The following is a 17,327-nucleotide window of genomic DNA, read 5'->3' as shown; positions in this document are numbered from 1 at the left end:
CACACGTATGTGAGGTAATACTGTTTGGGGAAATTCCATTACAAAATGGTGGCGTCCATGCAGCATGACTCAAACTGTTGTTGAGGGTACCACTTGCAAGGATAAAATGATGGATGTGCTGGAAGTTTTACAGGGCTTACGGTGTTAAAGTACATATGCCTTTTCATATTTACATTATAGGTGGTAATACCTTGGCTGTTAAAATTGAATTCATAAGCTTGATAATAGTTTCCTACAACAGATACGGTATTTTGAAATGTGTTTTGGTAAACTGTACTGTGTCTGCACAAATGGGCATTGAAAACGGCTTTTTGGGTTTACTTTTTGGCTTTACTTTAATTTTGCACACCAAGAAGGTTCTGCTACTGTGGCAAAGGGAAGACCATGCTCCCTGTCAGCCAGTATTCATACCGCTTATTTGCTATTTCTCTGAAACGACGCGACTTACAACCTCCTGTTGCAGCTTACCGACGGGTCAGGCCAGCCTCTTATTGCTGTCGCACCTTTTCTGCACCTGCAGAAGTGAAAAATAGGCTTAGACCAGGCTTTACAATGCTTCCACTAATAGTGTCATTGCCTGTGAAGAGAGAGACCAAAAGGTCCCTTGTCACAATATCCCTTTCTGTGGATGAGACGAGATGAAGAAGGCTCCCCCTGGTGTCTGTCTGTCTTGTTTTCAAAACAGAACTAGAAGTTATTCAGGGAAGAGAGTAGGACAAAATTCTCTGTGGGTGTAAATAGTTTAGGAACTAAAATGGAGGTTCACTGTCTTATGTCAAGAGAGAAAGTAGCCAGTCATTTTGATCCTTGTAAGTCCAATGCATTGGATGGTTTACTTGCCCATAAATGGGATTTTTATTTTTAAACTTAAAAAAGAACTCAAAGTCAACTTTACCATCATCAACTTTAACCTACATTATGAACCAATGATAACATCAACTATGCCTAAACAAATAAGTTTTGAGTTTCTCAAAATGTCTTTAGGTCTAATATGGCTGTGTATAGTTTTTTAATGAGGGGAGGGGCAAACAAACAACAACGATCTTCTGAAAAACTCACTGCTGAGCTGTGCTTTTACATGCCTATTTTTCTTCAAAGAAACCTCATAAAGTTCTAAATGATGGAGTGCATCACATAAGCAGTAACTTTTTATAAGCATATATTAAAAAAAGTCAATGTATACACAGATGGAAAATAGAAGTTGAAGCCCTGCCAATCCTTCTACTTGAATAATAAATTGTTTAATTTTTTTAATTCCTGTATACCTGAGCATAAAGGGTGGGTGTAGATATAATTTAGGATCAAATTACATAAAGTACTAATGATTTTTACTGTGTTTTCGTAATAAACACTTAATAAATATGGCAGTCTTTTTTTATTATTATATTTGTTTAGCATCAAAACACAAAGATCAAGACTGACCCCCTTAAAAAGCCTACAGTCTCTTGCAAAGAAGCTAGAACTCCCTGGGAATAATTTAAGAGGTTTCTTTGCTTTGTTTTTATGAACTTGCAACTTTTTGTTTGTTTAGTTTGAAGTGACATGTATGGTATAGATGGCAATGAACCAGTAGATGAGTTTAACATATCATAGGGCTTTTAAATATTTTTGAGTGTTAGGGTTTCTTCCATTTAAAATTCGGCTTAAACGGTGGAAAAGATATAATCCTTTTAGCCATTTGATTTCTGATCTGCATAGTTTTGCTTTCTCCAGTCAGAAGTCTTTTAGGTAAATAATGGCTATTTATTTTCTCTGACGCCCTCAGCCAGTGGATCTGTATCCTTATTAATGACCTGATCCAAAGCCCATATTGAGCTATGCTCAGTGGAAATCATTCCACTGACTTCAGTAGGTTTTGGATTAGCTCCCAAGTGATAGTATATTTACATACTGTATGTGTGTTCTAAAATATTTAAATTAGATATTTCTACACTATGGGAAACATCTTCATTGGCGGCTTTGCATAGCTGAAGCAAACAAAAGCAAAAGTGACAGTAAACTACTCATAAACATTTAATCACCTCTTTTTTCTTTTCAGGTTTTTGTCAAGCAGGCAAGGATTTGCGATTAGTATCGCTGTGCATGGAACAAATTGATATCCCAGCAGGCTTCTTGCTGGTAGGAGCCAAGTCTCCAAATCTTCCTGAGCATATTTTAGTCTGTGCTGTTGACAAGCGGTTTTTGCCAGATGATCATGGAAAAAATGCACTTTTAGGTAAATAGTTTTCATTATTATTCTTGGTACAACAATTGGTAACAACTAGAGGTTGGTTTTAAATTTATACTACGTTGATTCAAGAAATGAATGTTTCTTAGTGGTATGTTGAAGTGTTTTCTGTATTTATGAAACCAAATCTAGAACTGAACTTCTTTTCAAAGCACATTCAAAATAAGGCCTTGTCCCGCAAGTAACTGCCTGTGGCTCTACAACCACAGGAATTGACATGCACAAAGTCAGTTGCAGTGCTGGGGCATAAATATGAAGTGTACAGGCAGTCCCCGGGTTACGTACAAGATAGGGACTGTAGGTTTGTTCTTAAGTTGAATCTGTATGTAAGTCGGAACTGGCGTCCAGATTCAGCCGCTGCTGAAACTGATCAATTTCAACAGCGGCTGAATCTGGATGCCAGTTCCGACTTACATACAGATTCAACTTAAGAACCCCAGGCGTCCCCAAATCAGCTGCTGCTGAAACTGATCAGCGGCTGATTCCAGGAAGCCGGGGGCAGAGCAACTCTGCCTCAGGCTTCCTGTAGTCAGCCGCTGGTCAGTTTCAGCAGCGGCTGACTTGGGGACGCCTGGGGCAGATCAGCTCGGGTGCTGCTGGGTTGCTCCAGTAGCGCCGCTCCTCGGCGCTACTGGAGCAACCCAGCAGCACCCCAGCTGCTCTACCCCAGGCATCGTGGGCAGAAAAGCCTGGTCTGCTGGGGGAGAGGGAGCACTAGTGGCCCTCCCCCCCCAGCAGACCAGGGAGACGCGGAGCAAAGCCGCAGAGGACGCCCGCAGCGGGTCAGCCCAGGCGTGCCGTGGCTATCCCGCCGCGGGCGGCCTCCGAGGCTTTGCTCCCCGTCTCCCTGGTCTGACCAGCAGACCAGGGAGATGGGGAGCAGCTTTTCTCGCCCCGGAGGACGCGGGCGGCGGGACCACGGCTCATCTGGGCGGCCTGCCGCTCCCGTCCTCCGGGGCGAGAAAAGCCCCGTTAGTAACTGTGGAGCCAACATAAGTCGGATCCGCGTAACTCGGGGACTGTCTGTAGTTAATTTTAACTGCTTACAATTGTTTCTATTTCATGAATAAGAAATGTGCATAAGCAGGCACAGATTATTTTTATAATAATTAAAAGATTAATTTACAGAATCACTTTTCTTGGTAATTGGAGACATGCATCTGCCCACCTGACTTTCCCGCTTGCCCTGTGACTTCGGGTGTGTCTAGACTACCTAGTTTTGTCGACAAAAGTGGACTTTTGTCGACAAAACAATACCAGCGTCTACACTACCGCGGAGTTCTGTCGACATAACGTCGACAGAACTCCGCAGTTTTGTCGACGCTGGTATACCTCATTTTACGAGGCATAACACTTTCTGTCGACAGAACTCTGTCGACAGAAGGTGTTATTGCCTGTAACACTGCGTCCAGACTACGGAGTTCTGTCGACAAAGCGGCTTGCTTTGTCGACAGAACTCCATGTGTCTGGACGCAAATTGTCGACGGAAGTTTTGTCGACAGTATCTGTCGACAAAACTTCCGTCGACAAAACGCGGTAGTCTAGACGTACCCTGAAAGAGGAACAATGATGTAGGGTTGTTGATTTCTTGGCACCATGTTGAATCCCTTTTTCTCTCCCCCCCCAGTTGCTGTGGTACCTGGAATACACTGAGATGGACTTTTCAATAACCAAGAAATTACACTAAAGTTCTAACAGCTTTATTCAGCTAAAGCTCTAGTATGGGCCATAATTATCTTGCATCCTAACTATTGCAGCCTCCTCCTTTTTGTCCTTCACAGATACCGTATTGTTTGCCCCTTCTCCATTCAGATTACCCTATCTGCCTCGCCCCCCCCCCCCCCGCACTGTATCTCCCCCGCTTATTCCTATTCTAGCTCAGTCTTTTCCACTTTTGTGTTACCAATTACATCTCTTTCCTTTTAAGACCCTCCCTTCTAGGGATGTAAGTGACTAATTGACTAGTCAACTATCCGATAAGCAAAAGCTTATCGGATAGTTGACACACTAGTTGACTAGTTGCTACCCCCCTTGCTGCCTCTATCACTCTGAGTTCCCTGCTGGCCCCAAGCTCCTTGTGGTGCTTCCTCTTTGAAATTCACAAGAACCCCAGTGGGGACTCGTGTACATTTCAAAGTTGGAATGCTGTGTGGAGCCCAGGGCCAGCAAGGAGTCCCCCACTCACCCCCGGCTCCACGTGGTGTCCCAGCTTTGCAATATACAAGTGTCCCCACTGGGGCTCTTATACATTTCAAAGTGGAAGCACCCACATGGAGCTTTGGGTGAGCAGGACTCTCTGATGGCCCTGGGCTCCACACAGCATTTCAGTCTTTGAAACACACAAGAACCCCTACTGGGCCTCTTGTACATTTCAGAGGCGGAATGCTGTGCTAGTCCTTATCGACTAATTGAATAGTTGATGGAAATCCCAGCAAATTATTCGATTAGTTAATTAATCAAAATTTAACTTGCTTACTCCCTTACTAGTTTAGTCTTATGCTGCCTACCATCTTTTATTTGGCAAGGAGCCAACAATTCATGTCTGCTTTGCCAGTGAGCTATTAAAGTTAAAAATATAAAATTCTAATAATATATACAAGAGGTGTGAAATAATTGTCTCACGAGCTCTGAGCCCATTATTGATTTAAAAAACAAAATAAATCATGGAATAGTGGGTAAAAGAAGTCATATCATGCAGTATTTAAAAAGGTAAGCTGGATGATCCAGGTAACTGCAAGTTAGGAGGAATAGCTAGACCCTGCTCCAGCTCCACCCCTTGTCCCTGCTCTGCCACTGCAGTGAAGCAGAGCGCAAGGGACTGAGAGATGGCAGTGGAGCAGAGCAGGCTGCCAGGTAGCTCCTCTTCCTGCCACTGTGGTGAATGTATTGGGGACCTAACCTCTGCTGCCACCAAATGCCAGGCTCCTTGGAAATGCTCCAGGCTGTCTTGGTAATGTCCCCAGGGATAACGTGGGAGACTGTCACGTCCATAGAATGGCTGAGGTGGCCATTCCAGGCGCCCCCCAAAGAGCAGGGTCTGGGGTAGCCATGCCAAACCATCCTAGGGACGGGACAGCTCTGGTTGTGTCAGCACCCTCAGCATCCCTAGTTCCAACGCATCTGCTTACAGGGATCTGTTCTAGGTCTAGTGGTGCTCCATATTTTTATCAGTGATTAAAAAGAAAATATAAACACTTTCGTGGTAAAGTTTGCAGGGGATGCAAAAATTAGTAAATTGGCAAATATTAAGAACGTGTCAGCTGTACAGAACAATCTTGATTGATGGATAAACTGGGCTTATTCAAACATGTTTTAGAAAAGCCAAATGCGAGGTCATATAGTTAGAAATAACCCGTTAGCCTTTCCCCATCCATTACTCAAAAGCCAGTTCTGTTTGTGCATAATTTCCATTGACCTCAGTGAAAATCACATAGCCCTAATTCTTTAGCACCACCTTACAAACCCTACTTCAAACCTGTAATTCTGCTTTTTGCACAAAATAATTTCAGTGTATCTACTGTCAAATGATCTTCTGCACAGTTTTTCTGCTGTATTCCTAATCTGTCGTGTTTCTAATCTCTTAAATTTAATGAAAGCACTGAATTTGTCCCTGTAAAACTAAGGATTTGGGATTAAATGATTTCTTATGTATTCTTCTTATTCCTTATTAAAACCCTAATAAAGGGGAAAAAATCATGAGTCGTAAGAAAATTGGGACACAGTCACACTTTTACATTTGACCACTTAGTAATACTGAAGTATTACTCCCCTACCCTACATACACACTTTGAGGGCTTCTTCTTCGGGAAGACTAAAGTGGCGTTTGAGAGAGACCACTGGGAATTCAGGCTGCCTTAGGAAGCATTAATTTTATATAGAAAACTCTGGACCAGTCAGTTTTGGGGAAGGTAGCATGTTTATTGGAGCTGGTCCTTCCTATCCATGTGCTAGGGGCAGGGGTGAAAGGTACCAACATGGAGTCGGTTAGCTAATCCTATGTAATCACTTTCCCAGTTTTCAAGTACATATTATGCTCACTTCTGAAAACATGTTGCCCTCTGTGGAACTGGACAGTGTGGAAGATTGAGAGGTAGCTGCTGGGCCTAAATTATCAACAGCTGGAGAAAAGGAATTCTCTAACTATGTGGTGATGCAGTAAAAGTCGGTCTCTGTTTGTCGTCTTGTCATTTATGTGCTGTGTGTGAATCTTACAGTAGACATATGAATGGAAGTATCAATTAGTACACTCAGGTAAGGCTAAAACCTCTAAAATGGTAGGATTTGTAGTGTATGTCAAATGAATTCATTTTGCTCGTGTACCTCTCCCCACCCCTTTCCTTCAGGCTTTTCTGGGAATTGTATAGGCTGTGGAGAAAGGGGATTTCGATACTTCACAGAATTTTCCAACCACATTAACCTGAAACTAACCACTCAACCAAAGAAGCAGAAGCACTTAAAGTACTACCTAGTAAGAAGCTCCCAAGGTGTACTGTCAAAGGGACCCCTTATCTGCTGGAAAGGTAAAGAATCTCCTATTTGCTAGAACACAGTATAGAATGTTTTTATGTAATGTAGGGTGAATCTTAAAAGTTTGCGGGCTTAGTATTTAATAAGTAAGGGGGTGAAATCCTGGCTTCATTGAACTCAGTGGCAAAACTCTAATTGCTTTCAGTGGAGCCAGGATTTTTCCCAGGAGGTTTCCCCACCCTGCTACAAGCCTAACGGTGACCTCAAATCCCCCCTTCTGCAGAAATAAAGTGGTCCATCAACCTGATAACCCCTTCCTCTGTCTGGGTGTTTTCTTCCAACATCTGGCAGAGTAGCTGTCAGCCTATTCTCCAGCAGCAGTTTCTGTTACTGGTCTGTTGATTTTATCGCTTACAAATTCATGCTACCACTCATAGAACAGCTAATCCCACAAAGAGCATTATAAGATAAAATCTGGGGGCACTGATCTCAGGGGAATGGAAAGAGGGATCATATGTACTCAGGTTCTGTTAGCTTGTTTTGCACCTTCGGTGCAACTTGGGTGAATATCTTCAGCTTTAAGTTGAGGGCTCTTGACACCTCCCAGGATCAGGTTGGTATTCTGATCATAACAGATTTGCTGGCATGCTGAGTGTTTTGGGCCAGGTTTCTGTGACTAAATAATGAAATTAGGTTGGTTGAATCCTGAGAGATATTTTAGCTGAGCTTTGCTATTTGTTGCATGTATGTGCTGTAACATTTGTCAGTGTTTTACACCATTGTACTAAACTGTTGCACTGAAAGCCTGGCCTTGTTAATCTGTACTATAGCTGCTTCACTTCCAGAATGCAGAAGCAGACAATCATCTGCTGCTAGCCATTCTGCTAAACCAAATTCTTCAGTATCGCCATCCATGACCCCAGAGAGCGGAAGAGCTAATGGATACAAATCAGGGTTCACACAGACAGGTAGGGGCTGTGAAAATGCTGTATGCCGTAGAAATGACCATTGTGAGGGTGATGAAGTACCTCACTTGTTCCTGGTTAGGGTTGCCAAGTAGATTTTAATGTGTATCATTTATAGGTTAAAGATGGAAAAACAAATTTCAATATATATATTTTGATACTAATAAGGAGCAGATGAGACTGGTATAAATTTAGCTCTTAATAATATGCTGAAATAGTCTAATGTTTTTAGTCCATTTGATTATCTATCTATCACTGATGTCCCAAAGGTTATGACATACTAATTTATAGTAAGCATCCTTAGCAGAATGGGTACCTTGAACTGACATCTTTTTCTTCATTGAAGAAAAACAGCCTACTATTTTTGATATTCCCTTCCTCTGTCTGGGTGTTTTCTTCCAGACTCTCACAATTGAATTGTGATAAAAGTTACGTTACATTTCAGTGATTTTCAAAGTGAGCTAAAACACATCATAGCCATATTGCCAAAGCTTTGAAATTCTTACCTTTTGGAGCTGTACATTGATTTAAGTAGAAATAAAGATTTTTTTTCTAATAACCATAACAGTTTCACCTAAAAGAGCTTCTCTTCTGCACTCTAAAGGTGATTTTTTTTCTTTGGTATGCTTTGTAGATTATTGCAGCTTTTAAAGTTGATTTATCTGGTGTAGTTGATTGTCTTTTCTTTATTTGCTAGATTTTGAAAACACGAGGCTTTTATTCAGATGAGCCATGATTGAATAAAGTACACATCTCTGCTGTCTCTGAACGATGTAAAGACAGAACAGGATCTCTAAAAAAAAAAATTCAGTTATCCAGGAATTTTAATTGGATGCACATGGTAGAACATAGGTGTACGTGGAATGATATGAAGTGCAATATTTAAAAAAAACCTTGTTTCAGTAATTCATTTGCTTATGAAGGATGCCAAAAATAAGAGTGAACATTAGCATTCCTATTGGGATGGCAAATATTAGGTAGTGTGTTCAGGGACACTTTGAGATTTGGGGATTTATTCCTACTTAGATTGTATTTTGAATCTGGAATGAGAATGTTGTGATGCCATGGCCTCCAGGTTCTTGCCTGGGAAATGTGCAGGCACACAAAACCCCATTTTAAAGACATAACAAGTAATCTAATATTTACCTAGCTTTGTCTTGGTTGCAGCTGACAAGTTGATAGGTACACCTTTGATAGCCTGCTTTCTTCTTATCAGCTCACCATGGTTTTCTTTCTGTTGTCCTTTTGTATCAATGTTTGTTCCCTGGTCACGGTTATCAAATCCTTTTTATCTCTTACCATTGTTACCTTCCCAGTGAAGATAGTGCCACATTCATACATCCAAATTCCACTTGACAAGGGGGAAAAGCCCACCATATTTGTTTATAGGGTATAATACTGTGTGACCACTGTAAGGAGAGTTCATGTTTCTCCCTTGAAGTCTCCATGGCATGTATACATTCAGGTGAACTACTTTCTCTATTGCTTTCAGTTAGGTGTGATAAAATTAGGTTGCTTTCTAAAATTATGCTCTATTTATTACCATTTTTCTTTCCTGAGGTCTGAACTTGAAATTGTGAGTACTTTTCTTTTTCTAGCTTTGCAAGTAAAGTACAAGAAGTACAAGTCTCTAGTCACCTTAGAAGTTATATGATTATTGCACAGATTTTATATACAAACACGCTATATACACACACACACACATACACACGCGCATGTATTTTAAAAGAACATTAAGGCTGCAAAGTAAAGTAGTTCAAAAGCAAGAAATTCTAGAGTTGAGGTTGCCTGTGAACCTGAATACAGCCCCATTGTGTGTATGCATTATGATTTACAATTAGAAGTTGAACCTCTGTGGTCCGGAACTCACTGGTCCAGCAACATCCATCGTCTAGCAGGACCACAGATGTTGCTAGACTAGAGAGCCCCAGCATAGAGGTTGCCGGCAGCTGGGAGCAGAGTCAGTGGGCAAGGCCAGTGGGGCATCAGAGCCCATGGGGCACCAGAGCCTGCAGCCAGAAAGGTCAGGAAGCCGGTGGGGCTACTGGAGTCCATGGGGTGGGGGTGAGGCTGCAGAGCCCACAGTCAGCAGGGCTGTTGGAGCTTGCAGAGCCCTCAGGGCTGCTGCAGCCAGGCAGCTGGGGACAGCGGTGCTAGGTGGCTGGGGAGAGGATCTCAGTGGAAATGCTGGCGGCACCCCTCCCACCCCAGACCTTCCCTGATTCGGCAAATTCCTTTGTCTGGGACTGGTCAAGTCCCAGGGGTGTTGGACCAGGGAGGTCCAACCTGTAGTAGAATTCAGTATTTTTATATTTTGACATATAATATCAGTGCTTATTTGTAAGCATGTTTCAGGGGTTTTTTAATCTTAATTTTTCACATCTGGGGGAAATTTTGGAGAGGTTCAAACAATTATTTTATAACAGTAGCTGCCCATAGCTCCTCCCCTTCTTCCCCAGACTACATCCCTTCTGCGGGGCCTGGAGCTGAGCCCCCTGTACCACATTGCCCAGGGCCCAGTGAAGTCTGTTGCCAGCTCTGAGTAGGGATGTATGCAACTAGTCGGCTATCTGATGAGCATAAGATTATCGGATAGTCGAGTAGTGACTCAGCTAGTAGCTTCCCCCCGCCCCTCCCGGTCCCATTGGCGGGAGCAGAAGCCAGTGCTGAGGTGAGCTGTCATAAAAGCCAGTTCCCTCCAGCACCGTCTCCACGGGAGGCAGGGAAAGCAGAGGCACAGTGGTGGGGAAAGTATGAATGGGGACTGAAGCCATCCCGCTCGCGCCGGTTTCTACTGTGGTGCTTCAGCCTTTGAAATGTAGCAAGAGCCCTATGGGGCAGCAGTGGAGGTGGGTGAACAGGAGCTGATGCTGGGGGTAGTTGGCTTAAAAGCTGGTTACCCATTACTGTCTCTGGGGTGCCACTTGCTCCCCCTCCCCACTGGCACTCATAGAGGCAGCAGGTGGAGGGATGGTGAGGCTACTGCTAAGCAGCCCCTATCCGCAGGGGTCCCAGTGGGGAACTGGGCCCCCCCTCAGACAGGGTCTGCTACTGCCAATCAGCTCCTGTTTGCGGCCAGCCCTGGAACGGACTCAGAGCAAGGCAGAGACAAGCAGTCCTGGCTGGCACTGGTCTGAGATGTTGCGCCTCTGCAGTTTAAACTACATTTAAAATGCAGAGCTGTAGTGCAGGTGGCTCCCAGAGCTGGCATGAGACAGGATGCCCCATCCCTGCTCGACCTAGCTCCTGGAGCTACCTCCACTGTGGCTCTGCAGAGCAGTCCTATTGACTAATTAGCTAGATAACCACAGTTTAACATCCTTACCCCTGAGTATGTGATCATGTAATTAAATAGTGGAATATAATGCTTACACCCAGGAGCCCAAATTCAGGTTAGACAGGCAACCTTAATGCTGGTATTTCCTAACTTTAGAGCATTAGAATCTGCAACCTTCATAAACTGTATTTATATAATTTTTTTTAAGAAGTGAACTGAGCAAGCCAGAAACTCAGTGTAATGACAGGTGGTCACCTTTGTGGTTCACCAACAGAGTTTGAACTGTTAGATGAACCAAACAGACCTGTGCTGCTGGAGCTAACAGAGTAACTGATAGCACTAGTAAATTGAGATGCTTGCTTTGCCAGTGGCTTTCACATTTATGTGCGTTGGTGATTATCTTGAATTTCATTCTGGGTTGTGGAAGACAATATTTTTTGGTAGGCATAGACTCTTTTGCCCGTTTGCTCTGTAAGCCTGATGACTCCTGTTGTATCCTTTCCAAACTACCATTGTCCCAGTCCTGTCTTTTGTGCATCCACGACTCCTTGTCCCAGTTCCAATCTCCTTGCACAGAGTCCCAGCCTCCACTCCCCAGACTTCTCATTGTAACCCAGTCTTCTTGCCCAGCCAGTCCAATTCTTTCCACTCCAGGCTCACTGTCTGAGTTTTTCTTTCCTCTGCCCTCTGCTTCTTAATCATAGTCTTGCTCCTCATCCACTCTGGCTCCCCCTACACTCTATTATTTGCCCATACGGTTCTACTTCTCCCACCATACCCCAGCTCCTTGCCAGCTCTGTCTTAAGAATTTAGAGATGGCAGTGTGTCCACATAAAAAGTGAAGAATTTGATCTGAATGGAGTTGCTGGTATTAAAAGTCGAATGGTTTGATCAGAGGTCTTGAAGTCAAAGGCTGGGTTCTATTACTGATTTGTTGTATGATCTTGGGCAATTCACTTAAACTTTCTGTTCTGTGATTTCCCCACCTATAAAATGGGAATAATAATTCTTATCCACTTCTCAAAAGTGCTTTGAGGAAAGTGTGTTCTAGTACAGGTTGCACCTCTATACATTGCAACTTTCTGGTCCAACTTTCTGATCCAGCAACATCCGTGGTCAGAAAGGACCACGGATGTTCCAGGATCCGAGAGTCAGCTAGGTTGCGTGGGGGTGGGACAAGAGCCCGCACTAAGTGCAAGGGTTGCAGGGTTTGGGAGCTGGCGTGCAACTCAGCTGAGCTGCAGGGGACCTCGTAAGCCCAGTGTAGGGGCAGGGTAAGTAGTGGGGCCAGCAGCAGGGGAGCCAGAAATGACCTCCACTGGTCCTGGATCCCTCATCCAGGATCAGTTGGGTCCTGAGGGTGCTGGACCAGAAAGGTTCAAACTATAGTTTGAATATAAGATATGGCATCAGGAACCCTTGAATTCTGATACATGCTCTTTTTACTACTGTGGGCAAGTCACGTAACCTCTCTGATTCATCTTCCCTATCTACAAAATGGGACAATAATTTTTACTCACCTATCCCATTGAGCTATTATGAAGAACAGTTAATGAATATTTGGAAAGTGTTTTACATGTGAAAAATGGTATGTGGATTATGTAAGTGTTAATAAGCATGATGAAGAGTTGCTTTTTAGGAATAGTACAGTGATATTATCATCCCTCAATATTAAGATATGGAGATTTTATTTTGCAAACATATAGCCTTCACAACATACACGATCCTTAAACATAAAAAGGAGAAAAGTACTGTCAAAAATTTACCGTGAGTCACGTATAAATCCCGACCATGATCCAACTTCATTGGTTTGGATAATCAGAAGTTTTGTTAAGTCCTCCATGCAATTCCTGTATTTTAGGTGCTTAAATGCACTCCTCCTTCTTTAGCTTCCTTCAAAATCCTCGCAGTGTCTAAAAGCACTGTCTCTTCTGGAATTCTTGCATTCCTAATGCATTCTTGAGCTATTCATTCATACCCTAGGGACCATTTCAAGTGCTCCATTAGTTGATGGGATCATCTTTTAGTCTAGTTTTCTGTAGTTGTTCCACTTCATGGCTGAATTCTTCATACTTCATCTTCTCTTGGTTCTTTTTTATATTTCTGTCTCCTGGTGTGGTGATGTCCATTAACCCATCTTTCCTGCAGCTGTGTTCAGCCTGTTTTCCTGCACTGGTTGATCTATGACAATTTTCAGATCCCATTAAAAAATCTTCGCTTTTCTATTGTTTAGTGCACTTTTGACTCCGTGGTCATAATGTCACGTGGTTTGTTTAATTCTGTGCTTGCCACTCTGCATCCTTAGAATCTTTTTTGTTTGGATGTCAGTTTTTTTCTCCTCCTGATTCCATTTGATCATTCTGGCAGTGTACCGTACTATTAGCATTGCCTACAATATTAATCGATTAATATTAATTCATGAGGTAAATCCTTATGTGATGACTTCTTAGGCATGTACTGATATATTTATAGATATTTTCAAATAGTGATTTAATCAAACTGTTTTTTATCAGACTCTTCAGTATTCAGTCCGGCAAAATCATCTTCTGCTGTTAATATAAGTGGAACTCAAGACCTATCCCGGAACAAGAACATAGTGAAACCACTGGCTTTGTCTGTGCAGCTTGTAGGAAAGACATTTGCAACAGGTAATAATTTACTTTACAGGAACACGAGTAGAGTGAGGAGCTGTCTGTGTAGCAGTGGGCACGTTTGTTATCCAAATCCCCAAATTTGTGTACCATTCAAAAACTCTGGACATCAACATCTGGCATTGCCATTGCTCTCTACACCCTTCATAGTGTGCTGATTCTCAAACTTGACAGTCTGGTCACTATAGTTTAACGGGGGCCAGTTATTTCCTTGGTTAACCCCATCAAATCAACTTTGAGTAATGTGGCACCTTTAAATAGCTCTCAAAGAGGTGAGACTCTTACCCTGTCCACATGTTAGTCTCCAAGAATGACCTTATGTAATCTCTTAGGGTACCTCTAGACTACAGGCTTTTGTCGACAGAGGCTTTGTCGACAGATACTGTTGACAAAACTTCTGTCGACAAAGAGCGTCTAGACTACATCCAGTTCTGTCGACAAAGCAAGCCACTTTGTTGACATGAGAGTGTAGACACAAAGGACAGTGTAGATGCAATAACGCCTTCTGTTGACAGAACTCTGTTGTCAAAAGGCATTATTCCTCGTAGAATGAGGTTTACCACCATCGACAAAACTGCTGAGTTTTGTTGACGTTATGTCGACAGAACTCAGCGGTAGTGTAGACGCAGGTATAGTTTTGTCGACAAAACCCTGTACTCTAGACACACCCTTAGAGATTTTTACTCCTGAGGGTATGTCTACACTACCCCGCTAGTTCGAACTAGTGGGGTAATGTATGCATACCGCACTTGCTAATGAAGCCCGGGATTTGAATTTCCCGGGCTTCATTAGCATAAGCGGGGAGCCGCCATTTTTAAATCCCCGCTGCTTCGAACCCCGTGCAGCACGGCTACACGGGGCTCGAACTAGGTAGTTCGGACTAGGTTCCTATTCTGAACTACCGTTACTCCTCGTGAAACGAGGTGTACCGGTAGTTCGGAATAGGCACCCTAGTCCGAACTACCTAGTTCGAGCCCCGTGTAGCCGCGCTGCACGGGGTTCGAAGCAGCGGGGTTTTAAAAATGGTAGCTCCCCGCTTATGCTAATGAAGCCCGGGAAATTCAAATCCCGGGCTTCATTAGCAAGTGCGGTATGCATACATTACCCTCCTAGTTCGAACTAGGAGGGTAGTGTAGACATACCCTGAGGGAGTTCTGCAGCAGAAAATTAAAATTATACCCACAGTATTTTAAAATGCTGCAAATTTTCTTTGTCAATAAAGAAATGTGGGTCCAGCATGGAAGTGGGTAGCACAAAGCAGTCGCAGCATTTTGGTGAAAGATCACCCTGAAACACCAACCTCCCTCTGCGCAGGGGACTCAGCAGGGAGGCTGCACTTGACACACTGCAAGGGGTCGGCCTGCCCCAAAAACTCCCACGGGTCCTGCCCCACTGTGTCACGTGCAGCAGGTGCACCTGTCATTTGTAACTTCCAGTAAAAATGCTTCAAAATTCTTGATAAAACAAAAGAAAAAAATATGTAGCACTTCAAAGATTAACAAGATAGTTTATTAGGTGATGCGCTTTCGTGGGCCAGACCCACTTCTTCAGATCTGGGCGCATCACCTAATAAACTATCTTGTTAATCTTTGAAGTGCTACATATTTTTTCCTTTTGTTTTACCAAGATCAGACTAACACGACTACCTCTCTATTACTATTCAAAATCATCATCTTTTTTGGCTTTGTTTTGTTTCATTTTTCCCCCTTGAACTGCAGAAGCCCCGTTCCTGGTGAGATGGATACATTGTATTGAAAATGCCCCAGTATTAGAGTTCATTCAGTCACAAATCTTGTTCTCTCTTTGCTTTACATTTTGCAATAGGATTTATTTTTTCAAGGTTGTCTAAAGCTTCATTCTCTGTGTATTTTGTTGTATTTAGCCCCACTTACACTGCGCACCGGCGATGTTGCAAATGGAAACAGTAGTGGAGGAAGAAATAATGTGTTGAGCTCTACATTCTCTCGGCCTATGCCTCACTCAACTTCCCCTAGCCCTGGGTGTTTTTCTGTAGATCAAGGTAAAAGAAAATCTGTGTTTTTATTATTGAACTCGTTACTGCATGTGCTGTTAAGCCAGAAAACTGCAGCTTTGTTTTCTTTTCCAGCATACCTGTTTGTTTCAGGTTAATGTGTTGCTGACATGATTGTTGATGCTAATGATAAACACCTCATTTTAGATACAGTAGACTTTCAATAATCCGGCACCTTTGGGACCTAGGTGGTGCCGGATTATCGGATATGCCCGAGTATTGGAAGGTGCTCTGGCGGGGGGCTGTGACGGGTCTGCTGGGACACGCACTGTGTCCGGGGGGTGGGCGGGGAACGGTGTGGTGAGGGGCTAACCCTCCGCCATTTTGCAGGAAGGCGGGGGAAGCCTTGCGCCACCGCTGAGAGTTTCCGGGAGGGGAGTGGGCTTCCCACCCCACCCCCCCAGACTGCAGCAGGGGGATGAGGGGCAATGCTGCGGGACCAACCCGGCAGCACCCCAGCTGCTCTGCTCCTCGTCACTTCCCCAAGTCCGCCACTTGTCAGTTTCGGCAGCGGCAGACTTGGGGAAGCTGCAGAGCAGAGCAGCTGGGGTGCTTCCGGGTTGGTCGCGCAGCGCTGCCCCTCACCCCCCTGCTTGGCGATAATTACTGCAGTATGGGGGGTGGGGAGCCCGCTCCGCTCCCGGAAACTCTCAGAGACTGCATGGGGCTTCCCCTGCCTTCCTGCAAAATGGCAGAGGGTTCGCCCCTCGCCACACCGTTCCCCACCCACCCCCCGGCCAGTCTCAGTGCGGGTCCCGGCAGACCTGTCACAGGGATATAATCCCTTTCCCCTCTTCTCTCCTTCCCTTTTCCCGTCCGCGAGCACCCAGGGGCTCACAGCAGCTCCAATTGTCTGGTTGACCAGAGCACTTCTGGGTTCAAGTTGGTGCCAGACTATCGGGAGTGCCGGACGACTGGATGCCGGACAGTTGGAGTTTTACTGTACTAGTATTTGTCTGATCAGAATGTGGCTTTATGTTAATTGAAAGTTCCTCTAACTCAATAGTGTTTATGGCTATGCCAACATAAAAAGGTATGAGGTCAAAATCCAGCCTGGAGTTTGTGTATTTGAATGTAAATGGGGTATAGGAAGAAGAGTATTTTGAATTATTTTTTCCTCTTAAGCATCAATGTCTAGTTCTGGGCCACCAAAGAAACGACACCGGGGATGGTCTCCTGGGTCACCAGTCCCACCTGTCCCTGGTTTAGTTGTACCTGTTCCGACAATTCGGCCTCTTGCAAGAACAGGTAAGATTTTTTTTTTTTAAAACGATTATGTGAATTCTCATGACTATAACTTGTGCTCATCTAGCTCAGTGGCATAATAGTGCTTCTCTGAAATGTTGTGCAGGACACATCATCACTGCTACTGAAGGAATAACCTCAGGTCTCACTCGGGTTTGAGGCCCAGTTTTGCTAGATTCTGTATAAACACACATGATGAGATGGTGCCTGCTCCAAATAGCCTACAATCTAATTTAAAATGAGTCAGTACGGGAACATGACAGTTAATGAGAAGAGGGAAAAGTGAGGATGAGGATACTAGTAATACAAACACATGGTTAACTGTCCATAACTTAGTGCTTCCAAAATTGATTGTCTGTGTGTATGTATGTGTACACACACACGCGTGCACACACACAAATAAAAACCCAAATATATGGAATGTCCATTCGTCCTCACCTTGAGATTGTAACTTCCCAGACCA

General features: G+C 43.8%; 1 protein-coding gene across 9 annotated transcripts in view; it reads left to right on the top strand.

Annotated features, from left to right (window-relative positions):
• The window catches only part of GREB1L (GREB1 like retinoic acid receptor coactivator), a 226,631-nt gene that overhangs the window by 115,053 nt on the left and 94,251 nt on the right, over nt 1-17,327 (top strand). For 6 of the 9 annotated variants that reach the window (XM_075920897.1, XM_075920892.1, XM_075920893.1 and 3 more), the window contains 6 exons: nt 2,039-2,215; nt 6,571-6,747; nt 7,525-7,662; nt 13,450-13,584; nt 15,470-15,607; nt 16,745-16,867. In XM_075920897.1, coding sequence (XP_075777012.1) covers nt 2,039-2,215; nt 6,571-6,747; nt 7,525-7,662; nt 13,450-13,584; nt 15,470-15,607; nt 16,745-16,867 — 888 coding nt within the window. The remainder of the gene's footprint in view (nt 1-2,038; nt 2,216-6,570; nt 6,748-7,524; nt 7,663-13,449; nt 13,585-15,469; nt 15,608-16,744; nt 16,868-17,327) is intronic. The other 3 variants (XM_075920898.1, XM_075920900.1, XM_075920899.1) reach the window with 2 other exon arrangements.

Source organism: Pelodiscus sinensis, chromosome 2 (assembly GCF_049634645.1).
Source record: "Pelodiscus sinensis isolate JC-2024 chromosome 2, ASM4963464v1, whole genome shotgun sequence".
Lineage (NCBI taxonomy): Eukaryota > Metazoa > Chordata > Testudines > Trionychidae > Pelodiscus > Pelodiscus sinensis.
The sequence above is the reverse complement of the archived record's forward strand: the minus strand, read 5'-3'. Positions and strand labels throughout refer to the sequence as shown.